We start from the raw sequence: 26,275 nt of genomic DNA on the forward strand, positions 1-26,275 counted from the left end.
GAGCCTGGAGGGAGGGGGAGAGAGCAGGGGCAGAGATGTAGATCTGGGTGTCATCAGCGTAGTCCAAGGTCAAAGAGCAGACAAGTGGCAGAGGTGGGATTAGAACCCATGACCTCCTGACTCCCAGGCCCAAGCTCTATTTACTATACCATGGTGCTTCCACAATGGGCTCTGGAAGGAGTCACAGGGATCTGGTTCAATCTGGAATTTTCAGGATCCCACCTTCACCACCACTGGGGCCCCCACTGGAAGTTGGGCTTGGAAACTGCCCTACAACTTGTACTCACCTCTGTTTTTTTTTTTATTTGTTTGTTAATGGTATTTGTGAAGTACTTACTATGTGCCAGGCACTGTATTGAGCACTGGGTAGATTACAAGCTCTGGGACAAAATCCAGGTCCCACATGGGGCTCAGAAAATTAATCCCCATTTCACACATGAGGAAACTAAGGTACAGAGAAGTGAAACTACTTGCCCAAGGTCATATAGCAGGCAAATGATGGAGGCAGCATTGGAACTCAGGTCCTTCTGACACCCTGGCCCAGGCATATCTACTAGGCAACACTGCTTCTCTGATTCTGATTCCTGTTCTTATTCCTGCCCCCCACTCATCTTGGAGCATTTCCAGGTGACCCAGGCATTCATAGTCCTGCTGGAATATCCCCAAACTGATCTTGGATTGGGGAGGGTGTCACCCAATATCATTTCTTTGTGCTAAATTAATTTCCAACACTGGCGGAATGGCATAATGTCTCCATTTATCCTATTGAAACTACTGGGAAAACTAAAGTGGGGAAAATGCAATTACATCAGTTTGGATGCAGCCAGGAAATTGAATTTAACACCATTTTTCTAGTAAAAAAAAGTGCAGTAGGCTCTTTAATGTACTTGGCTTTGTCATTTAAACGATAGAACCTTCCAACATTTTTGCAACCCTAGGAACTGGCATATTGGCTTGTTGGGAAAAGGGAAGAGTGTCACCTACTTTAAGAGGAGATTAATATTTAAAGCCTTCAGGCAAGACACTGACCAGGTTAACCTGATAAATTCAGGTACTGAAAGAAAATACACACTTCACATCCAGTAGAATCCCTTTCCTTGGGTTATTTTTTAAAGCAAATCACTTTTGTGTCCATGACATGAATGAAGAGGAGGTAGAGAAGACATTTACAACTACATATTCGCTTGCAAGATGACATCCAAATCTATCAAATCCCACAGTTTCTAAACACGAGCATCACTGAAGATGCCTACATAGTTCTAAAAAAATGAGGCTTTCATTTTTTGCTCCATTTTACACAGTAGGAGCGTAAGTGATTTGACCCCATTACAATGTTCTAAAATATTACCCTGGAAAGTCTATTTGAAAGCAGTACACTATCTTTAATTTTAAAATGGCATTACAGTGCACTTATCCTAAAAATAGCAACATTTGGTTGTAAGTACTCTGGGGGCAAGAAATGCATAATTTTCATGTTTGTTATATTTCTGTAGTATTTTCCCAAATGTTTAGTAGAGTGCATTGCATTCAGCAGGCACTCAATAATTTTATTCCTACTACATGTGAAAGTAAATGCTAATTCTTTATCCATATGCTATTCAAAACACACAGTGAAAACATGGAAGAACAGCCTGCACTTTAATTATTTTTTTATTTTTAAAAATAATTCTCTTTTATTGGTGGCACCTGTGAAAAACAAGAGATTAATAATCAGTAACACCAGGTTTGGGAAGACATTTTAAGGTAAGATGGAGCAATTTCTTCCCATAAGTATAGAACCTAACCAAAATGAAGGGAGAGGAGTATGTGACTATGAAATCCAGAAATTCTTAAATCCACATAATTATGCCCAGGTAGAACCTGGAAGTAACTTCATTATTCAGTCCAAAAAGCACCTGCTATCATCTCATGTGCTCACATTCATGCAACGTAACCTGAACAGATGGAACACAGCCATGAGGCCAATAAACTTAACTTTTAATGCTCGAAGCCTATAAAAAATAAATGATTTTTAATCTGCCACCCGGCTTCTCTAGACGAACCATATTCTTGATATGACAGACGACCTAGTTCCTTAGAAAGATCAGTTCAATTATGTAAAAAAGGGAAACAACAACAACAACTTGGACCTATAAGAGATTTTATGGATCATTTTAAATATTAAATAGGAATATGAATGGGTCACATAAAAGTGAAACGCTAGAACTGCAGGCACTAATACAACCATGTAATTGTGAAGGAAAGCAATACGAAATGAGAATAAACTCATCACTTTATCCATGCAGTGCCTAAATAAAAACATTCATCTGGAGAAGGCACAAATACTGAAACCACTTTTGAACAGACCACACTACCAAAACTTGTGCATTTAATCACAAACTAATCATTGCCACCAAATGGTGTTACCCACAATTAAAGACTGTCTTTAAACTTCCCCTCAACTTTTCTTTGCAAAATGACTGTTCAGTTTTGAATTTTAGAATTTCAATAGCTCCAACAGGATGATGATTAGCTAGGACTGGGATGGGATTTTAAAGAGTCCAAAATAGCAGATTTCAGCAAGTAGCCAATAGACAGTAGAACAGCAGCTCCGTTAGAGTAAAATGGGCCTGTCTACCGGGAATATTCACAATCTAATAAAGTATCCCAGAATATACCAGACTTTAAGGTAAACCAATGTCAAATCTGCAGCAAGTCTACAACTATCTAGGCACATTAAGGTAAAAAAAATAGTAATGAGCCTGCATTTTGAATGTATTGGCATCCATTCACTGTCTTATCAGAAGGACTATGACAGCCTATAAAAAAAAAGTCCTACACTAATTCAATCTGGAGCACTCAAAAAGATGACTAAGCATTTGCAAATGCTCTACCTTTATGTCAACTAGAGTGCAGTTACTCTGGAAAATAAACTACTGCTAGTTTCTTCCTAAAATCAATGCAGATTACAGAAAATATCTGCTTATTTTTTTCTTTTAAAATTTCTAATCTTTCTAATTCGTTTAGCTAGAACATGGATATGGCTTTGTCTAGGTTATTTCTTAAACCCAAGAAAATAACCTGTATCTTTCAATGAATTTCTTTCAGTATTGTCAAGATTTTCTGAACTCAATCAATCAATAGCATTTATTGACTGCTTACATTGTGCAGAGCACTGTACTATAGCATTTGGGAGAATACACTATAATAGAGTTGGTAGACACATCCCCTTCCCATAGTGAGCTTACAGTCTAGAGGGGGAACTCACGACTTTACAAACCATTAACTTATCACAACATGATCTTGGAGCACATCAGCTATTTCAACTACAATTTGCTTTCAAGTGCATTAAACTCTAGTTTCCTAAAGTTGCTCCTATCACTATGTTCCATGATGGGCTGATATAGCTGTCCTATTATTGCCACCATTTCTTTCTGGCCCTGTAATGAAGAATAACTCTACTGTTAGTCCAGTGGAAAGAGCACTGTTCTGGGTATCAGAATCATTGGATTCAAGTCCCTATTTTGACTGGAGCTGCCTAGTTTGTGCAAAGGCCACTTAAATCAACCACTTCTGTCCGGTTTCTCTCTCCTGGCAAATCATGCCTCAACTGGGACATGACTGACTGGAATGAGAGACCCTGAGTGGTGCTGAGCAAGCCACCAGGACTATAATCAACTGCTGTGCACTAGCTTTTGGTCCTGCAACTTTAGGACTGAGGCTCTTTTGTTATTGCTCTTTTGTAGCCTCCATAATCACAATCTAGAATGAGCATATTTCACTTCAAGGCACTGTGGGTTTTACATTTTCTTTTGCCTCCAAATTATATATACACACATTCTAGTCCAGAAGGAGGATGTAGGCAAAGGGCTACTGCTGAAGCAGATGAAACTGAGGTAGAGTTGAGGTTATGAGCCTGAAATAAAGTCTTAGTTTGAGGGTTTTTTTTTTTTGGGGGGGGGGGGTGTTGGTGTGCTGTACTGTGCTTGTTGGCTGCTTCCCTGGGATGGAGCCAGAAGTAGTTCCATGTGGTCATGAATTTCACTCTGCTTTATATCTAGGGGTAAAGGGACACTAGCGTGAGCTATTTTGGGACTATTATAAAAAATTTTCTAATTCTTCCTCGTGGCTCAATTCAATGAATCAATCATATTAATTGAGCCACTTACTGTGTGCAGCACTGTATTAACTATTTGGGAATGTACAATATAACAGAGTTGGAAGAAACATTCCTTGCCTACAGTGAGCTCTGAATCCCTTTCCTCATAGTGCAAATTGAGTTGGACAGAGAGTCCCTGTCCTGTGTGAGGCTCACAGTCTCAATCCCCATTTTATAGATGAGGTGAGGCACAGAGAAGTGAAGCGTCTTGCCCAAGGTCACACAGCAGACAACACAGCCTGGATTAGAACGCATGACCTTTTCTGACTCCTAAACGCGTGCTCTATCCATTCTGCCGTACTGCTTCCAAATCCCCCACGGTGGGAGTCCAATTGGTAGAGTGCAATATAATGATATCATAGAATTAGTAGACCCATTTCCTACCCACAGTGAGTTTACAGTCTTGAGGGGGAGTCAGACATTAATATGAATAAATAAAAGTGCTGTGGGGCTGGGAGGGATGAATAAATCAGAGGAAATCAGAGTGTCACAGAAGAGGTAGGAGAAGAGGAAATGAGGGCTTACACAGGGAAGGCTTCTTGGAAGGTGGGGAGAGTGATCACCTCGTCAGATATGAAGAGGGAGGGCATTCCAGACCAGAAGCAGGATGTGGACAAGGTGTCAGTGGCGAAATAGACAAGATCTAGGTTCAGTAGGTTGGCATTAAAGGAGTCCCTTTTAGACTGTGAGCCCAATGTTGGGTAGGGACTGTCTCTATATGTTGCCAATTTGTACTTCCCAAGCACTTAGTACAGTGCTCTGCACATAGTAAGTGCTCAATAAATATGATTGATTGATTGATTAATTGAGAGAAGTGTGTGGACTGGCTTGTAATAGGAGAACTGTGAGTTAAGGGAGGCAAACTCATTGAGTACTTTAAAGCCAATGGTAAAGAGTTTCAGTTTGATGAAGAGGTGGACGGGAAACCACTGGAAGTTCTTGAGGAGTGGGGAAACATGGACTGAACATTTTTGTAGAAAAATGATCTGGGCAGCAGACAGAAGTATGGACTGGAGTAGGAAGAGACAGGAGGCAGGGAGGTCAGTGAGGAAGCTGATACAGTAATCAAGGTGGGATAGGGTAAGCACTTGGATTAACGTGGTAGCAGTTTGGATGGAGAGGAAAGGGGGATGTTATGATAGACTGAATACGTGGGTTGAATGAGAGAGATGAGTCAAGGATAATGCCAAGGTTACGGACTTCTGACATCAACTTGGGCTATATGCTTATCTAGAAAACCTTTCTTTGATCAATCATATTTATTGAGCACTTACTCTGGGTAGAACACTGTACTGAGCACTTGGAAGAGTACAATAACAGAGGCGGTAGACATGTTCTCTGCCCACAAGGAGCTTACAGTTAATGACTCTGATCCATTTTCCAATGATCGACTCCACAGTTTCTTGAACCATTATCACTAATTTGGTTTGACGGCTTGTCCGCAATGCACTGGATGCTGGGCTTGCCTCAAGAAACCATGTTCATCTTTCCATAGTCAGTTCAGGAAACCCAGGCAAGAGTCTTTTCATTAAAGCTTGTGGGAATTGGGCACCTACAGCCTTTTCAATGTTGAGGAGAGAAAGAACACCTTTTGAAGGTCTCACTAACATAAAAAAAGAAGTGAAGTTTAAGTCCTTATCTGTTTACCTGTGGAGATGACTAAAGAGTGGGTAGTTCAAGGAGTTCAAATCAAGGCAACAGAAATGAAGTGTATTGAAGTAACATTTAAACAAGACTTTTTCAACCAGAAAATCTTTTGAACTAAGAAACTTTTTCCCAGACATTAGAAAGGGTCAAGGACCATATTTAAAGATGACAGATCAAATATATGCTGTGATAGAGAGAAATTAGCATTTCAGTAATTCTTTTGTTTATTACACTACACTTCTAAAGAAAATACTACTTTCCCTACACCACTCAGTTGAAAATATCCCACATTTTTATTCAACAGTTTTGTATTTGGAAGCATTCCTTCTCTTTTTCATGGTGCAGTCAAAAAGTATGCTCATCCATAAAAAAAGCCACGGGCCAGACATTAAAAACTTGAAGTGATGTGAATATCTTGAAAATTACCTATGTAATATGGCTTTCTGGCTGGCAAAGAATTAGGGACTGGCAGTAAGCAACACTCGGGAAAATTATTATTCAGTCTAAATGTCAGAAACAATCAGGCTTTTGGGAATGGGATCTAGAGGAGGCAAGATAGAGAAGAGGTTTTATTGGGTCGGAATGGATTCTTCCTCTGGCAGTTTGTCGGCATTTGGTTTAATATTTTATTATGTTTGGTTTATCATATTATGAACATTTTCAGGGAAATAAAATATTGATCACCACCTTCACAAAAAAACTGCAAAACACTGATGTGTCAACACACATTAGAACAATAATTGAGTAATTCTCAGCAAATTACAAATTTCACTATAGAAGTAGAATAACCTCGAGAAATTTGTCAAAGCTGACAGCCATGCACATTTTTACATTCCTGTCAGATGGCCCAGCTGGCAAGGAAAAAAAGTTACTTGATAACATGAATTACAACCCTTCTTGTCGAAACTACACAGTGAGAAATTGGGTAAGAAATGATTTTTTTTATGAGAAGCGGGCAGCAGATGAAACGCTGGATGCTGAAAGATCTGCACAGTGAAAAATTAGAGCGAGACCAATGATGCTAAGCAAATAAAAACAGAAACTACTTTGCTGCCTTTAACAAAAATATCTAATTATACAGTGTAGACACTGGATTCTTGATTTTTTTTAAATAAAAATAAACAAATAAAAATAAAATAAAATAAAATAAAATTAGCGCTTACAGTCTAGATATTTATATCTAATACATGTCCTCTGAAACAAGCTTAGTTGACTGCTGGAAAGTTTTAGAGGGATTCCATTAACTGTGTCATCTGTTCATGTTCTTCACAATAATAATCAGTATAATAATAATAATCAATGCTACTTCTTGAGTGCTGCTTACTGTGTGCAGAGCACTGTATTAAGCACTCAGAAGTATAAAATGATTGAATTGTTTTACATGATCCCTATACACACATAGCTTCCTGTCTACAGGAGGAGACAGACATTACAACAAATTACAAATAGGGGAAGTAGTAGAGCATAGGGATATTTCCATAAGTGTTGTGGGGCTAGGAATAAGTATCAAAGTTCTAAATGATAATAATAACGGTATGTGTTCAGTGCTTACTATGTGCCAAGCACTGTACTAAGCACTAGGGTAGATAGACGTAACAAGTACCACTATTATCCACTACAATTATTAATATTATCAATAATAACAATAAACACTCTGATACAAGATAATCAGGTTAGACACAATCCTGTGACACGCAACGCATTCAGTCTTGTGGTGAGGAGAATCACCACTTTACCGATGAGAAAACTAAGGAACAGAGAAGTTAAGCAACTTAACCAGACTCCCAGAACAAATGAGTGGCAAAGCTAATACTAGAACCCAGTTGCCCTGACTCCCAAGCCTGAACTCTTTCTACTAGACCATGTTGATTTCTTGTTTTTATTTTAAAGTGGTACTTGTTAAGCCCTTACTATGTGACAAAGACTGTTCTAACCACTGGGATGAAGAGTAGGATGTAATCCTCACATTACAAATGAAGTAAAGGCATAGAGAAGTTGAGCACCCTGCTCTAGGTAATCAATCAATCGTATTTATTGAGCGCTTACTATGTGCAGAGCACTGTAACAGAACAGGTAACAGAAGACAAGGGGCAGAGTCTGGGTTAGGACCCAGGTCCTTTGACACACAGGCCTGTAGTCTTTTCACTAGGCCACACTGCTTCTCCTACCTGTCCTTGATGGGGGTCATTAAAATAACTTCTGCACTGCAAGCTGACATTTCTCACATGCCTGGATGGCACATGCTAGCTGTAATGGTTAGGGGAGGAGATCAAAAGTTCCAGATACAGTACTCTTTTGAGTGTATTTCCTCGAATTTCTCATTCTCTACAGGGACTTTAAATTGGCTTTTTAGAAGTCCAGCACGAAAAAATCTTGCAGCCATGAACTAAAAGGAAGAACCTAAGAGTGTAAAAATTGGAGATAGAGTTAACTGCCATCCACCCACTTCTCTTGGTTCTTTCTCAGGAAAGACAAAAGTTTGCCACAGGCACTTCAAAACACAATCACCCTAAATGATGGAATAAATCAGAGAGACATATAAACAAAAAAGATTAGACACTGCAGCAGAGAGTTAAGAGAGATGTCAGGAGACTATCCCAAATGACAAGAATGATAACAAAAGAAGATTCTAAATTCCCCAGCCATCAGACTTGATAGAAGGGATAAGCTAACACAATCTAAGGCTAAGATGACAAGAAGTCTAGCTGACATCAAGTCTAAACTAGTATAAGGAAGAACAATTAGGCAACCGGAAACTCTATTTGAAGGCAGACTGGGGGACGCAGCCAGAAATCTGGGATGAGAGTCCATCCTAATTAGCATTGATATGTCTTACCACTGAAGGAATTTGCATTGGTGTTATTTTCCAGGAAGGAATAAAATCAGTTTAGCATCAACTTCGGAGAAAATGAAAATCCTAAATGAACATCTTTTGTAATATGACAATGGGAAACTAAGGAAGGATCTGGAAGGTAAGACCTTTGGAGAAAGGGCAATATTATGAATTGTCTAAAGAAACAGAATATATAGACAAAACAAAACTGTTCTAGTGAGCGAGAACAGAATTCAGGGTGTCTTAGACAAACCCCATTATTGCAGGGGTTCCTCAAGGGTCAGTTCTTGGTCCCCTTCTGTTCTCTATCTATACTCATTCCCATTCGCTCCCATGGCTTCAACTATCATCTCTATGCTGATGACACCCAAATCTATATTTCCATCCCTGCTCTCTCTCCCTCCCTCCAGGATCGTATCTCCTCCTGCCTTCAGGACATCTCCATCTGGATGTCTGCCCGCCATCTAAAACTTAACGTCCAAGACTGAGCTCCTTACCTTCCCTCCCAAACCCTGTCCTCTCCCTGACTTCCTGTCACGAAGATGGCACTACCATCCTTCCTGTCTCACAAGCCCACAACCTTGGTGTCATCCTTGACTCCATTCTCTCATTCATTCTACACATCCAATCTGTCACCAAAACCTGCCAGTCTCACCTCCACAGCATCGCCAAGATCCGCACTTTCCTCTCCATCCAAACCGCTACTTTGCTGGTTCAATCTCTCATCCTATCCTGACTGGAGTACTGCATCAGCCACCTTTTCGACTTCCCATCCTCCTGTCTCTCCCTGCTTCAGCCTATTCTTCATGCAGCTGTCCAGATTATCTCTGTACAGAAACGCTCTAGGCACGTCACTCCCCTCCTCAATAATCTCCAGTAGTTGCCTGTCAACCTACAAATCAAGCAAAAACTCCTCACTCTCGGCTTCAAGGCTCTCCATCACCTTGCTCCTTCCTACCTCACCTCCATTCTCTCCTTCTACAGCCCAAACAGCACCCTCCGCTCCTCTGCCGCTAACCTCCTCATTGTGCCTTGTTCTCGCCTGTCCTGCTGGTCCACGTTCTTCCCCTGGCCTGGAATGCCCTCTCTCCACACATCTGCCAAACTAGCTCTCTTCCTCCCTTCAAAGCCTTACTGAGAGCTCACCTCCACCAGGAGGCCTTCCCAAACTGAGCCCCCTTTTTCCTCCCCTTCTCATCGCCCCCACCTCCCTCTGCCCTACCTCCTTCCCCTCCCCACAGCACTTGTATATATTTGTACATATTTATCACTCTATTTATTTTACTTGTACATATTTACTACTCTATTTCATTAATGATGTGCATTTATCTATAATTCCATTTATTCTGAAGGTTTTGACACCTGTCTACTCGTTTTGTTTTGTTGTCTGTCTCCTCCATCTAGATTGTGATCCCATTGTTGGGTAAGGACCATCTCTATATGTTGCCGACTTATACTTCCCAAGTGCTTAGTACAGTGCTCTGCACACAATAAGCACTCAATAAATACAACTGAATGAATGAATGAATGAGCTGTTTGGGCACCTTAACTCAGGTTTACCCACATAGACTGGGAAATCTACCTTGGGCAACACAGGGTTTGAGGATATAGACTACATGTACCCCTGGGGACTGGATGGACAATTGGATGCTTCTGGCCTGGACCCACTAATGACTGCTCCAGGCCTATAGTAATAGAGCTGGAGCCATTGTGAGGAAAAATGGCCACCAAACCATCCCACCCCAAAAGTATTTGATCAATCAATACTAAGCATTTGAGAGAGCATAACAAAGTTGGTAGACCTGATCCTTACCCTCAAGGTGCTTACTGACAGGGGAGACAGACACTAAAATAAATTACATGTATGGGAAACATTCAACAATCAAAAGGTGGAACCAAGATGTGGGCTTCATCTCTGGTCACTTGCCAAAAAGCTTTAGAAATTAGACATTACTGCTTAGTTTCATCCCCTCAGGACACATCCCATGGGAACATTGCCCTCACTTGCCCCTATGGAGTCAGAGCCAGCATCTGGAGGAGAAGAGGAGGTGAACTTGGACTTCAACTAGCCTTGGCTTTGTATCAACCCAACCCACTTCCATTGGACCCACTTGTCCCACTTGGTTCAACAACAGCCATGGGTTTTGTTGAGTACCTTAGAAACTCTGTTTACATTTCTTGTTTTTCAACAGAATAAACGTAGTCATCCAAATCTTAACCCAACTCCGTTATAACAAAATCACCAGATAACCCCAAACCTCTAGTTAATAACAGTTTTGTGGACCATGGATTTGGATCTTGCTTCTTACACAATCCCAATTCATGTCCACTCCCAAGGCAGCTGGAGGAGGTCAAACATGACTGCTATGAAACTGCCTAATGTTGCCTTGCTATTAGCCCTCTGCCTTATGGGGACATCTCCTTGGCCAGTTAGTGGATTCAATTATTATACAGGTTTCCACTTCATTAGGCATGCTGAGCAACCAGAGAGGCCAGGAGTCTAATGAGGGATGACAGAATTGACAGCAGTCAAATGCTGCAGTCTTTGAGTTAGGAACAACAAGGGGTCAAGGGAGACAATGATAACTGTAGTATTTGTTAAGCACTTGCTATGTGCCAAGCACTGTACCAAGCACTGGAGTAAATACAAGACAAACAGGTCCCACATGGGGCTCACAATCAATGTAGGAAGGAGAACAGGTTTTTAATCCCCATTTTACAAATGAGGAAACTGAGATAGAGCGAAGTTAAGTGACTTGCTCAAGGTCACATAGCAGGTATGTGGTGGAGCCAGTATTAGGACCCAGGTCCTCTTGATTCCCAGGCCCATGATCTTTCCACTAAACCACACTGCTCCTCTAGGGAAACAGTTCAACTCTGCACAGATGGAAGTTCCCAAGGTCCAGTGAGGGTCATGCCATATGATTCCAGTCAGGATATTTAGAATAATAATAACACTAATTGTGGTATTTGTTAAGCGCTTACTACATGCCAAACACTGTTCTAAGTGCTGGAGTAGATAAAGGTCATCAGGTTGGACACAGTCCCTGTCCCACATGGGGATCACAGTCGTTATCCTCATTTTATGGATGAGGTAACTGAGGCACAGAGAGAAGCGAAGTGACTTGCCCAAGGTCACCTAGCATACAAATGGCAGAGCGGGGATGAGACTGGTACTAAGGAAAATGCTCATTAGAGTTAGTGACTCATGAATAACACTTATTTTAACATGTTTTATACATAGGTATTATAAAAATAAAATTAGGAAACATCAAGACTAGGCAAGAAAGTCTTAGATCCTAGTTAATGTTATCTCAATCTATTTGTTAAGAAACAGCGGTACTGGTACTCACAGGTATGCAGTATTCCACCATTGGGTAGTGCAATTTATGGCCCTTTGCTGTTCGACCCGAGAAGAAGCAGCTCTGGCAGACATCATAGTTGAAATGCTTTAGGCTTCTGTACCTGGGGGGTGGGAGTCAAGAGTTAGCCAAATCATTCAGCTCAAAAATCAATACAGTAGTCTATAATCTGTAATTTCATTTGTTATAGACACATGTAAAATGAGAGATGGAGTTCTCCATATGCCTGAGGACATCTCACTGATCCAGTAGTTTCGGGAGGCATTGAATTTGTGTAATTACTGAAATCATGTCTCCTGTGAGAAAGGTCAGCAATGATAAAAATCCAAAGAGAGGATAAAAATATTTCCACATGTTCAAATGTTAAGTGATCAAAGGAACTGTGTCTGGATGTTGGAATCGCTCATTTAGTATATGCAAACAATACACAACGGTGGAATGGAAAAAAACCAGACTCATAATTAACTGTACCATTCAAAACTTCTAAAGAGACAGTTTCCACTTTCAGTAATGCACTCTCAAAATTTACTCATAATAATGCCACTCCAGATGTACATGCATACTTTATTATGTTGATTTCATGAAGTTTTTTCCCACTATATAACAAAATGAAAACTGGGAATCACAGTGCAGATTTGGAATGAAAAGTAACCCACAAAATACCATAGTATGGAAAAGAAAAACCTTAATTACAACACAACACTGAAAAAACCTTTTACATACAACGGATGCTTAAAGCTTTCTAAAAGACAAATAACGCTAGACTGACAGGGTAAGACTTTAGGGTACACCAAAGTTACTTTTCCTCTTGGGTGGCTTGTTTTAAAAAAGAGTACTTTTAATGATGATGATGGCGATGAAAGTAATAATTAAAAAATGATTAATAATAGTATTTGTTAAGCACTACGTGTCAAGCACTGTACATGTGCTGGGGTAGATATCAGGTCCCAAATGGGGCTCATAGTCTAAGTGGGAGGGGGAACAGCCCCACTTTTGTAGATGAGGTAGCTGAGGCACAGAGAAGTTAAGTGACTTGCCCAAGGTCACACAGCAGAGAAGTGGTGGAGTCGTCATTAGAACCCAGGTCCTCTGACTCCCAGGCCTGTGCTTTTCTTTTTCCACAAAGCCATACTACATTTGTTTTTAAGTTAATAAGTAAAAACACCATCATGTTAACCAAGCCACAGGAAACCACCAGATTAGTATACTCCTTCTCCCCTCCCCTGCCCACTTAAAGAGAAGCAGCATGGCTCAGTGGAAAGAGCCCGGGCTTGGGAGCCAGAGGTCATGGGTTCTAATCCCAGTTGCTGTGTGACCTTGGGCAAGTCACTTAACTTCTCTGAACCTCAGTTACCTCATCTGTAAAATGGGGATTAAGACTGTGAGCCCCACGTGGGACAAACTGATCACCTTGTATACGCCCCAGCACTTAGAACAGTGTTTTACACACAGTAAGCACTTAATAGATGCCATTATTATTATTACTAGTAGTAGTAGTACTATTAAAGGGTGTTTGTTATAAACTTGGGAGGACCTGGCTTTTGAGCCCATAAGATGAAAAACTGCTCCCACCTGTGAAGGAGCTGAGCTATGAAAAGGACTGGAAAGGACCTGGGGTCTTTTTTCGCTCAGAGCTGGGATGGGGTTTGGAAGTTTTGAATGTGATCTTGGGGAAATCCTAGCTATCTTCTAAGTGTTGTTGTTCAAGAGCAAAAAGTTTGCTTTGAAATCTGCTCTCATAGCTTTATAGAGAAGCATTTAAAAAAAAAAATCTTGTGGGGATGATAATCTCGCCATAAGCCTTTCTAAACCTAACTTTAAATTGATTGCACTTTTAACTATCAGAATCTTATCTAAATTTGAACAGTGCTCTTGCTGCTGTAGTTCATACAGGTAAAATTTCTGTCTCCCAGTCCTCTAACACTTGAGAAAAGAATCTAGAGTTTCTCCCTTGAAAATGCTGAGTTGGTTTTTTGATATGTTTCCAAATTAAATGAGAAGAATGTTTACTGTTCACCTCCTTGAAAAGGAAAAAGTTGAATTAGCATTTTAGAATGGACTCTTTGGGTCATGACACTAGATGAATACATGGTGTGTGAATGGTGTGCGAAACATTACTGAGGTAAAAAGCTTAGAGCTTAGAGATGAGCCAAATAAATAATGCTGGAAAAAGACTCCCATGGTCAAAAACGATGTTCTTCATACATTATCCACATTTCATTAGTTTTCAATATTATGTATACCACTTAATATTGTCTTTAAGTAATATGTATTAGTGCAGGTGGGCCAAGCACTTCACTTGAGAAAAATTTAAATTTAATTTTCAGCTCCTTATGCTGCATTCATGTATTTCTTTTTGCTCTCTTGAAGTAGTCCTTGAGCCTTTCTGAAGTGGCTGAAGCCTGTTTATATTTTAGGTCATGTTTTGGAAACTCCAGGAAGGTAAATTTAGCACAGACAGCTATTTTTCTATCAGTCATGAATAGAACCATATTTGACTATTTTTGCAACCTGTGTAGAAGCTGATGCAGGTAAAATAAGGGGCACAGTAGTTCTGGGGATAGAAATACGAGAAACAAGCTTGAAGGATAACTGACGATGAAAGAAAATCATAATTTTAATAAGTGTAGGTGGAGTCATACTTGGTTGGAAAGGAAGGGTGACTTACATGGAAGATACACGAATATATATTTCAACTCGATCACAGAAATGGGGACAACACAAACAATTCTTACCTGAAGCCGACAATTGGACATTCCTTGCAGATGTTACACTTTGCTTGATGTTTTGCAGTCTCTGCTGCTGCTACTCTATGTAAAACTGGTAGCCATACCACTGACTGTGGCTCTAGATGCATCCAGTCTATAAACTGCTTCACATTTATTTCTGGTTTGTTGTTATTCTGGTGAAGTAAAATAAAAAATCTTTTTTTAAAATAAAATTTGGTTTCTACTGTGAGATTTTAGTTCTCATCTCTACTTTTAAACCAAAAAAAAAAAATACAACGTTGTTTGTAAAACTTTCTTGGTAAGAACAGATTTGATATTCTATCACACACTTTTTAATTCCTAAAGACCATTACTCATTCCTCCAAAACAATCATTCATTAAATTAATAAATTGTGCTATTTATAGTTATGTATACATATAGTTAAGTTACACTGATTACCACAATTCTATATTGGCCAATACATATCTTTTGATTTTTCTGTCTTTCCTTAAAAAAAGACACACAAAAAACCCAAAAACAATTCTGCCACTCTAATTCCTGTAAGCAACATGTAATGTCAGAGAAAAGATCTGCTTCGATAATCAATTTCATAAAGACCTTCAGAAGACAAATAGCAAACACTGAAATGCCTACGCCTTGTCAAATGCCCAACATGAAGTAATTTTCAAGTGTGCAGGGTTAAAATTGTAATCAATATTACTTTCCTGCTACTGCTGCTGAGCTAAAAGCAGGCTTCCTTGTGCCAGAACAAATTGCTCTTATAATATTGACACCTTTTTGTAACTATTAGGCAGTAAAATTGCAATAGTCTCAGAGATGAAATCTGAAATGATTCTTCTCTCTGCATTGAACACTCCTTTATAGAGCTTTGATGGCAAAATGTCCTCTTGTTCTATACACAATACCAATATTAATATTCCACAGTTCCTAATCCCTTAAAACACCTACTTTATTTTTCAAAATTTAAGATAATTTTTTATCTGAATTAAAACTCTGTAATACCACTCTCACTTTTAGGATTGTAGCTACTCTCACATTTCAAGAAGGAAGGGTATGATTTCTGTAAGATCACCTGGCATTCAATTGACTAGATTCTTTGTTCTAAGATGATCTAGCTCCTTAAATCTTTTATAGTATTCTGTTTTGTGTCTGTGATGGAATACCTTATAGTATCTTATATCTTAGTCTATCAATTAAAGTATTTGCAAAATAGATTCACTGAATGTTTATATAGTTTGTGAATAATAAAATTTTCAAGACAGATATTCATCTTTGCCTCAGAAAAAAGGCACATAGCCTTTGAAAATGGATATCCAGAGATCTGTATGGGGTTGCTAGAAAAATGACCAGAATGAACATATTTTTGGAAAGAATTATGAGACTGTCAGTCAATCAGTGGTACTTTCTGAGTATTCTGATTTAGTTTTGTTTGGATCATATAACCTTGCTACAGTGACTTGAGAGAGTACCAATACATTCCTGCCCCACCAAGCAAATCCAGAGAATCTGCAATATAGAGACTTCTTAAAGACACCGTGAGTTGTCCTACAGAGATAGGTACAGTGCACATTTGAATAGAATATCTTCAGACACAATATTCACTCCACCTTCAGCCCCACAGGATTTATGTACATATCCTTAATTTGCTAGAATGTCTATCTCCATCTCAGGACTGCTCTGTAAAACAAGGAGGGGTTGCTCCTATTTATTTTTCCTAAGCTCAGAGGAAAAAGCAGAGCAAAGTGCAGGCTGTGGTCATATAAATTTATGAAATCCAGTATTCCTTTCCTTTCATTTTCCAGGGAAATGCTATAGCCTCTTCATTAGTTGTGGAGAAAGTGGGAGAGAAAAAAACTCTTCACAATCCCACATTTTAGTATCAGAAGGCAATGGAAGGTACCAGAACAGTTTCTTGCTGCCTCTGCTCCCAGTGTCACTGGGCTAAATTCTAGGATAGATACAAGATAATCAGGTCAGGCACAGTCCCTGTCCCACATAGGGGTTACAGTTTGATGAAGAAGGGGAACAGGGATTTCATCCCCATTTTACAGATGAGAAAAATGAGGCACAGGGAATGAAGAAACTTGTCCAAGCCCGGGATTAGAATCCAGGTACCCTGACTCCTAGACCACTACTGTTCTCAATATTGGGTTAGCAAGTGGTACTGATTGATTCTTAACAAACACTTTGACCGGAACATGAAATAACAATGTGCTACATTAAATGAGTTTTAGAACCACTTTCTCATATCCAAATTTTAAAACATCACCACTAACATAGCTATCTATCTAACCATCAATCTATCTCTTAAGCAGTTGAAGGAATAGATAGACACGTAGCTGCATTCTTGAAATCCTTTCAACAACTTAGGAGATATACTCCAACACCAAAGCCTAGGTGTTTGCTTTGTTTTGCATTACCTGCTGGAAGCAACTGCGAACACTAGGTTCAATATTACTACCACCAAAGGCAGCTACTTCACCAAGTTGTCGAGGGATCTGGATGGCATCATGAAGTAAAAGGCCAAGCTGCCTTTGGTCACACATTTCTGTAGGCCCTGCTACCTCCTTAAAGAGATCTATAACAAAGAAAGAAAAGCAATTGTAAGGTAAGTCAGTTAAAGTCAATTATCCCAACATCCACTTCAGCATTTCCACATTACCTAAGCACTTAAATACTCAGAACCCCTTCGGAGGCAAACATATCTTACAGATTCTACCATTTCCTCCACCCCTAATTTATTTTAGTGTTGGTCTCCTCCAGCTAGATTGTAAACTCCTCAAAGGAAACAGTCATTTTTGCTGACTTTATTATACTCTCCCAAATATAGTGTTCTGCATAAAATGGGTACACATTAAATACTATTGATTGGTTTAATCTCAATTATCTCTTCAATAGTTTTGTTTCCTCTCATTTTGCAATAAGGAGAGAAATATTTTGGAAAGCAAAATCCATGATAAAGGACAAAATGACCCATTAGTGAGGAGTGAATTCTTTGAGTCACAGAATGGAATTACCCTCCAATTCACTCTCTGATCTAAATAAATGCTACTTCACCAGATAAACAGATTTGAAATATTTATTATTATTTTTTTTTTCAAAATGAAACATCAGTGGTTGAGAATCCTTTTTATGAATTGGATATTGGTTACCTACCCCTATCACTTTTAAATTCTAGGAAGTTTTTTTGAAATTTGTCTTGGAAACATCTCATGAAAACCAAAAAGGTTGAAATAAATGTTCTTTCTTATCATGGAGGTTTAAAAAACCTATTCCACTGCTGCCCGCCATTCACTGAAGGGAAAGTAAAAACACTTGAACAGTCTTAATCACTTGCTAATACCAATGAGTACAAATTATCCTCAATTCAATCAATAGTATTTATTCAATGCTTAATGTATGCAGAGCACTGAACTAAGCATTTGGGAGAATACAATACAAAGTTAGTACAGTGTTCCTTGCCTATCTGTAGCTTACAGTCATCTTGTGAGCTCATTGTGTGCAGGAATTGTCTTTCTTTATTGCTGTACTGTACTTTCCCAAGCTCCCAGGGCTCTGCACACAGTAAACCCTCAATAAATACAATTGAATGATTACAGAGGGAGACAAATATTAAAATGCATTATGAATATGTACATAATTATGTGGAGCTGAGTATGGGATGCCTATAAAGTTTATAAAGGGTACAAATCCAAGTGCAAAGGTAAACAAGGAGGGGAAATGAGGGCTTAGTCAGGGAAGGCCTCTTGGAGATGTGATTTTTGTAAGCCTTTGAGGTAGGGAAAATTGTATTCTGTCATATGAAGAAAGAGGGAGTTCCAGGTCAGAGGGAGAATGTGGGCAAGGGATTGGCAATGAGAAAGATGAGACTGCATTAGTAATAGCAATAATAATAATGGTATTTGTTAAGCACTTACTATGTGCCAAGCACTGTTCAAAGCACTGGGGTTGATACAATGTAATCAGGTTGTCCCATGTGGAGCTCACAGTCTTAATCCCCATTTTACAGATGAGATAACTGAGCCACAGAGAAGTTAGGTGGCTTGCCCAAGGTCACAAAGCAGACAAGTGGTGGAGCTGGGATTAGAACCCATGTCCTCTGACTGCCAAGCCCATGCTCTTTCCATGATACCAGCCTGTATCAGAGACAGTCTGATACAGAAGTCAAAGCAGGATATGCTAAGTGCTTGGATCAGCAAAGTAGCAGTTAGGAAGAGTGTAAAGGGCAAACCTTAGAGATGCTGTGAAGATATAAAAGACAGGATTGCTAAGAGACTGAATATGTGGGTTGACAGAGAAATGAGTCGAGGATAATGCCAAGGTTATGCCCACAATGAGACAGGGAGAATGGTGGTGCTTTCTACAGTGATAGGAAAGTTGGGGGAAGACAGGGTTTGGGTGGGAATATGAGCTGTTCTATTTTGGACATTTCAAGCTTGAAAGGTTGGTGGAACAAGTAGAGATGTCCTGAAGACAGAGGAGAATGGGAGATTGGAGAGGAAGATCTGGGAATCATGAGAGTAGATATGGTCCTCAAAGCCAAGGGGGCGAATGAGTTCTCAAGGGAGTGGGTGAAGAGGGAGAATAGAAGGGAACCCAGAACTGAATCTTGACGGATTTCCACTGTCAGAGGTGTGAGGTAGAGGAGGAGCTGGTGAAACAGGCTGAGAAGACGTTGTCAGAGAGACGGGGGAGAACCAGGAGAGTGCAGTGTTAGTGAAGCCAAGGAGAATGGGGTCATCCACACTGTTGAAGTAAGCTGAGAGGTCAAGGATTAGGAGGGAGTAGAGCCCAATAATTTGGCAAGAAGGTGGTCACTGGTGACCTTAGAGAGGGCAGTTTTGATGGAGTGATTACAGGTGGTCATAGAGAGAATAAGATAAGGGTAAGTGGAGGCAACGTGGGTAAACCATTCAAGGAATTTGAAGAGGAATGGAAGAAAGGAGGTGGGGTGATAACTGGAGAGAGCAGGGGGATCAAGGAAGGCTTTGTTTAGAATAAGGGACACAACAGTATGCTTAAAAGCAGAGGAGAAGGAATGTTGTAAAGAGAAATATTGTACATTAAATTATTTCAATCATATTTATTGAGTGCTTACTATGTGCAAAGCACTGTAATAAGAGCTTGAAGTCACAGAAGAGAAAAAGGAGGGAGAACAAGTGTTTTGATTAGGTGTGAAAGGATGGCATCAGAGGCATAGTAGATGGAGTAGACTGAGAGGAGGAGGGAGATCTTTTGAGATACTGCTGAAAAAAATGGGAGAGTCAAAAAGGGGGCAAGAGGAGGGAAGGACTGAAGAGGAATAGAGGAGATTATAAGGAGGTCATGCCTGATGGTTTTAATATTATTGATGAAGTATGTGTTCAGCTCATTAGGAGCAAGAAACGGAGGGTGAGGAGACAGAGGTTTTGAGAACGGAGTTTCAAGTTTGAAGCAGCTCTCATGGGCAACTGACCTGGGAATCAATAAGGATGAATTAATATTGTTGCCAGGAGGAGAGAGTAGAGTTTAAGTACGTGAGGATAAGATTGAGATGGACAAGGTCAGTGTACTTTCTGGATTTTCACAGCTTGCGTACAAGAGTGGAAGAATTGTATTGGATAGTGATCCAAGGTTGCGGTTTAGTAGTTCAAGATCGGCAAAGGGCCAGGAGTATGAGGGAGTTGAGTTCAGTGGAGAAGGCAATGTTGAGACTGTGGATTTGTGTGTCAAAGACGGTAGGGTGGGGATGGAGACCAATAGGGGAATGAGAATATTAGAATATTAGAGAGGGTCAAAGGATCAGAGGTCTCTGTGGGTTACAAGACAGTTATATAAATGATTATATGCATTTATATAATATATATATAAAACATTGCCTTTATATGCATATAAATGACTTTATGCATTTAGGCCATCCTTACCTCATAAAGCAGTAGATATCTAACTGCCTTTTAATAGGAATGGTTCATTAATTTTTGGTTAATATGCCCTTTCTAGGCCTTAGTATGAATTTTTCAAGTGAAAAATCATTACAATGTTTCCAGGAAGTCAAAAAAGAGTCAACTTGACAAGTTATATTTGAAAGGGAGGGGGGCGAGGTATGCCAGAAGGGAATCTATGGATCTAAGAATTCTATATTATAAATTATTTATTATATTCACATCCATCTCCCCTTCTAGACTGCAAGTTCATTGTGGACAGCGAACATGTCTACCAACCCTGTTGTGTTCTACACACCCACATGCTTAGTACAGGCTCTGAAACATTACATGCCCTATAAATACCATTTATGATGATGAAGGGAATGCCATAATTTAAGATTATGATACATTTTCTGGAAATAAAATTATAATTTTTTACAAGCTCCAATTAATAAACCTTCCAAAGAAGAGAGAAGTTGTCTAGCACTGAGAGGAGACATTAATATCTTTATCTTTAAGAAATGATGCTTGATTTAATAACACAATAACATATCAGAGACTACTGACAATTTTCAAAGCACCAACACCAAGTCTGAGGTTACTGATGCAGCAGTCTTAATGAAACATAACTTTATAAACATACCCAGGAAAACTAAATTAAATTATAATAAATTTAATTTTCATTATTGCTTTTTCACAAGCTTTTGCTAGAACTATAATTCTACTATTTATTTAAAAGAATGATAGGTATGCCAAGTTCCAGACAATAAAGATTAATACCAAACCGGGTACTTTTAAAATGAATCTCATCATTTCCACTTGTTTTAGATATCATGGCTCACTAGATGTCACATATGACCAAAATAGGATTTTTTTTCTAAAAAACTTCTATTTTCTGTATAGTCCAGATTTTATGAATATTTTTTCTTGAGTATCTTGAACACGTAAAAAACTGAGATGCCCACCATCAAAGTTTCTGCCTACTTGTTATAAAGAGGGTATGCCTGGAAGAGGGACAAGTCTGAAGTAAATTTATATCCAGAACAAATCTCCATCAATTAAGTATATGCAAAATAGATACACTGAATACTTGAATAGTTTGTGAACAATACAATTTTCAAGACAGATACCATCTTTGCCTCAGAAAAAAGGCACATAAGTTTTGAAAATGGATAGCCAGAGATCTGTATGGGGTTGCTAGAAAAATGACCAGAATGAACATATTTATGGAAAGAATTATGAAACTGACTGTCAATCAATCAGTGGTATTTACTGAGTGTTTATTGTGTGCAAAGCATTGCAATAAGTGCTTGGGAGAGTGCAACACACAGAGTTGGTAGATGTGATACCTGCCCACAAGGAGCTTCCAGTGACACTGAAATAGATTATAGATAGGGGAAATGGTAGAGTTTAGTAGAGATTGCCTAATGCCCTTAAAAAGGAGCATAATCTTCCATTTAATTTTACTGGAAAAAATATAGATCTCTAATCTAAACAGCTCTGAGAGTTTTAAAAAGCAGATTCAAGGAAAAAGTACTTTCAGATATAAAAAAGAGTGAAGATTAAAGCAGAATGAATTTACACTTTGTAATCTGGTCAGTGGTTCAATTTACTTAATAATCATGTAGCTTGTCCAACCCAGCCTGTTAGCTATGTCATCTTTAACCCCCAGAGGGATAAAGACCTAAAAGGACCTACAGAGTCAAAAGAGAAACCCAAGCAAATGAGACATAACCTTCAGGAACTGGGCTATTTACACAGAATAAGACAAGACAAGTAATAAAGGTTCAAGAGATTGAAGACCCTGAAATTGATGATTAAAGAATCAATACTGGGGTTGATATGAATTGACCCAGAATAAATTAAGGTTTTGTCATTGGGTTGGGTACTGAGTTGGGCATGCTGAAAAGGAGAGAGATGATTGGAATACTAATGATACAATGCAATGGAGACTGGTTTGACAGAGAGCTAGGTTTTGTAGTTGGAAAGTTAAAATCACAAGCTAATAATAAGAACATTGATAATAACAACAACAATTATGCTATTTGTTAAGCACTTATTATGTGCCAAGCACTGATCTAAGTGCTGGGGAAGATACAAGATAATTAGGTCAGACACTGCTCCTGTCCCACACAGGGCTAACAATGTAAGTATTTTTTTTCTGGTATTTGTCAAGTGCTTACTATGTGTCAGGCATTGAAATAAGCACAGAGGTAGATACAGGCTAATCTAGTTGGACATACCTACTGGTACCATGGAAAAGATGCTGGAACTGAAGATCACAAAACCCGGTTGCAACCAAATATAAAGCTTCTAAAGCTATTTGCTGGTCATAGCACATATGTGTATGTGTGTATTTGTGTGTGATTGCCACAGGAAAGAAAGGAGTGTTATCAAATACCACATTTATGAAAATATGTCCTTGAATTTGCCAGGTAATCAGCATTCTGAAAAGAGACCAGAATTGCCAAAGTGAACTTCATGAAACCTCTGCAAATATTTTTTCGGGATAAGTGGATGTGATGAATCACTGTCTATAATACCTACATTTTCTCTAGCAGAAGAACACATAAACCTTCTTAAATACTGCCAGCATCTAGAATTGTTGCCTTGAAAATGTCTTACACTCCCTGAGAGAATAAAAGAGATAATATATGGCCATTCCTACATTTTATGAAACCTCCAATGAACGCTCCTTTGGGAAAGGTGATAAGGAATCAATTTATTACCACCCTTTAGATTAATAAAGACAAATTGTGATAATCCGTGAGATTAAAGGGGAAGTTAGTAGAACTGTTGCCTTGAAAATGTCTTACACTCCCTGAGAGAATAAAAGAGATAATATATGGCCATTCCTAAATTTTATGAAACCTCCAATGAGTGCTCCCTTGGGAAAGGTGATAAGGAATCAATTCATTATCACCCCTTTAGATTAATGAAGACAAATTGTGATAATCTGTGAGATTAAAAGGGAAATTAGTTGAGTCAGGGAATACTGGTTAGCGCCGGTATACCAATTTCCTGAAAGAAAGGTACAGTCCCAAATTCTACTTTCATAAAATGAGTAGCTGTTCAATCTGTATTTGTTCCATAGTGAAGAGCTACCCAAGACAAACTTGATTTGCTTCAGACCCCTAATATTCTTCCACAGAAACTCTTTCAGGAAAAGAGGGAAATTAAGCCTATATTCATTTAACTTTATAGGCTTAACATTTGAAAATAATTTGTGACTGCCTACACATTGGAAGTGAAAGTTAAAGCTGTTATTTGTCATACTAGGAAAATAACCAATTGTTTCTTTTGACTTTTGCTGCTTAAAGCAAATTTCACTTGACAAAAATTATCTCCAAAACAACACCTCAATGCAAAGCTCATATACAAAATCTTACTTATTTGGCTCATTCTCTCAGCAACACCTAATCCTTTGACCCTACAATCAATTTTCAACTGCACACAAAACCCATTCTACTGTGTTTCTTGGTTGTCAAGATATTTTTTAAAAAAACAACTACCATTCTGTAGCACTGAAAGGCAGTTTTCTTAAGAAACTGCCTATTCCTTATAACGTGATCCAATATTCTCTGATTTTTACTTCTCTCATCCTCTGCAAATATTTTCTAATTATTTTTTTCTTCATGACATAAATGAGTACAATGTCAGGGCAAGGAGTTAATCCCTGGGATCAGGTCTGGCATTGCCTTGAATTACTCAAATTTTCTTTTTAAAGAAATTTGGTACCAGCTGCTGTTGAGTGATTTGGATTTTAGGATAGTGGTAAATAAGAAAAATTACAGTGAGTCTAGAAATGTAGAAATGTAAAGAAGAGACTTGAGACATATCTGTAGACAGGCTAAAGATGGGTAGTCAATATGATTTTAGATACCAGAAGAATGAGAAAAGTTAATTATGATAAGAACTCTAAAAGATGAAAGACATGAATGAAAATAAAGAATGACAATAGAAGTCAATCTCCAAAAGGAGGTACTTTCAGATAATTACATTTAAAGCTCACAAAAATCCCACAGACTAACCTCACTACTCAAAAAAAAAGTAGCATGGCCTACGGAAAAAGCAAAAGCCCGGGAGTCAGATGACATGGGTTTTAATCCCAGATCCACCACTTAATAATAATAATAATAATAACTTGGTATTTCTTAAGCACTTACTAAGTGCAAAGCACTGTTCTAAGTGCTGGGGAGGATACAAGGTGATCAGGTTGTTCCATGTGAGGCTCACAATATTAATCCCCATTTTACAGATGAGGTAACTGAGGCACAGAGAAGTTAAGTGACTTGCCCAAAGTCACACAGCTGACAAGTGGCGGAGCCGGGATTTGAACCCATGACCGCTGACTCCCAAGCCTATGCTCTTTCCACTGAGCCACGCTGCTTCACTTGACTGCTGTGTGGCCTTGGTCAAGTCACTGAACTTCTCTGTTCCTCAGTTTCCTCATCTGTAAAATGGTGATTAAAATTATACTCTCTCCCACCTAAACTGTGAGCCCCATGTGGGATAAGGACTGCATCCAATGGATAACCTTGTATCTACCTTAGTGCTTAGAACAGTGGTTAACAAACATCATAACAACAAATACCATAAGAGGACAATCAGGTATGCTTGTATGTACCAAACTAAGATCATTTCTCCCAACATATTGAAAAGAATATAAATTCATTTTATGGAATTACATGGATCATAGGTGTTGTAAATGAGTACAAATCACCACCATGCTTGTTGCAGACCAATTTCTTGACACAACCCTGAAAAAATAAATTAAATATGCCAGGCACTGTACTAAGAGCTGGGATAGGTATAAAACAGTCCCTGTCCCATAAAAGGCTCATAGTCAAATCCCCACTTCACAGATAATAATACAAATGATGGTAATTTGTTAAGCTCTTACTATGTGGCAAGCACTGTTCTAAGCACTGGGGTTGGTACAGTCCCTGCTGTCCCATGTGGGGCTCACAGTCTTAATCCCCATTTTACATATGAGGTAACTGAGGCACAGAGAAGTTAAGTGACTTGCCCAAAGTCACACAGCTGACAAGTGATGGAGCCAGGATTAGAACCCATGACCTATGACTCCTAAGCCCGTGTTCTTTCCACTAAGCCATACATAAAATAATTTATTTATTTATTTTACTTGTACATATCTATTCTATTTATTTTATTTTGTATGTTTGGTTTTGTTCTCTGTCTCCCCCTTTTAGACTGTAAGCCCACTGTTGGGTAGGGACTGTCTCTGTGTGTTGCCAACTTGTACTTCCCAAGCGCTTAGTACAGTGCTCTGCACACAGTAAGCTCTCAATAAATACGATTGATTGATGATGCTGCTTCTAAGTATGTAAGTAAGTATAGAGAAGTTAAGTGACTTATCCAGGATCACAAAGCAGACAAGTGATAGAGCCAGGATCTGAACCCAGGTCCTTCTGACTTCTAGGTTCACGCTCTATCCACTAGATCAGCTGCTCCACCATTTCATTCATTCATTCATTCGTATTTATTAAGTGCTTACTGTGTGCAGAGCACTGTACTAAGCGCTTGGGAAGTACAAGTTGGCAATATATAGAGACGGTCCCTACCCAACAACAGGCTCACCGTCTAGAGGGGGGGAGACAGACAACAAAGCAAAACATGTGAACAGGTGTCAAGTCACTTT

The 26,275-nt window shown here is 39.0% G+C and overlaps 1 protein-coding gene across 4 annotated transcripts in view; it reads right to left on the reverse strand.

Annotated features, from left to right (window-relative positions):
* Positions 1 to 26,275, reverse strand: part of UTRN (utrophin) — a 583,736-nt gene that overhangs the window by 42,275 nt on the left and 515,186 nt on the right. For all 4 annotated transcript variants that reach the window (XM_038766673.1, XM_038766663.1, XM_038766681.1 and 1 more), the window contains 3 exons: positions 17,131 to 17,288; positions 14,716 to 14,882; positions 11,972 to 12,083 (listed from right to left, as the gene is read on the reverse strand). In XM_038766673.1, the coding sequence (XP_038622601.1) occupies positions 11,972 to 12,083; positions 14,716 to 14,882; positions 17,131 to 17,288 (437 nt within the window). The remainder of the gene's footprint in view (positions 1 to 11,971; positions 12,084 to 14,715; positions 14,883 to 17,130; positions 17,289 to 26,275) is intronic.

The sequence above is a fragment of the Tachyglossus aculeatus genome, chromosome 2 (genome assembly GCF_015852505.1).
Source record: "Tachyglossus aculeatus isolate mTacAcu1 chromosome 2, mTacAcu1.pri, whole genome shotgun sequence".
In the NCBI taxonomy this organism is placed as follows: domain Eukaryota; kingdom Metazoa; phylum Chordata; class Mammalia; order Monotremata; family Tachyglossidae; genus Tachyglossus; species Tachyglossus aculeatus.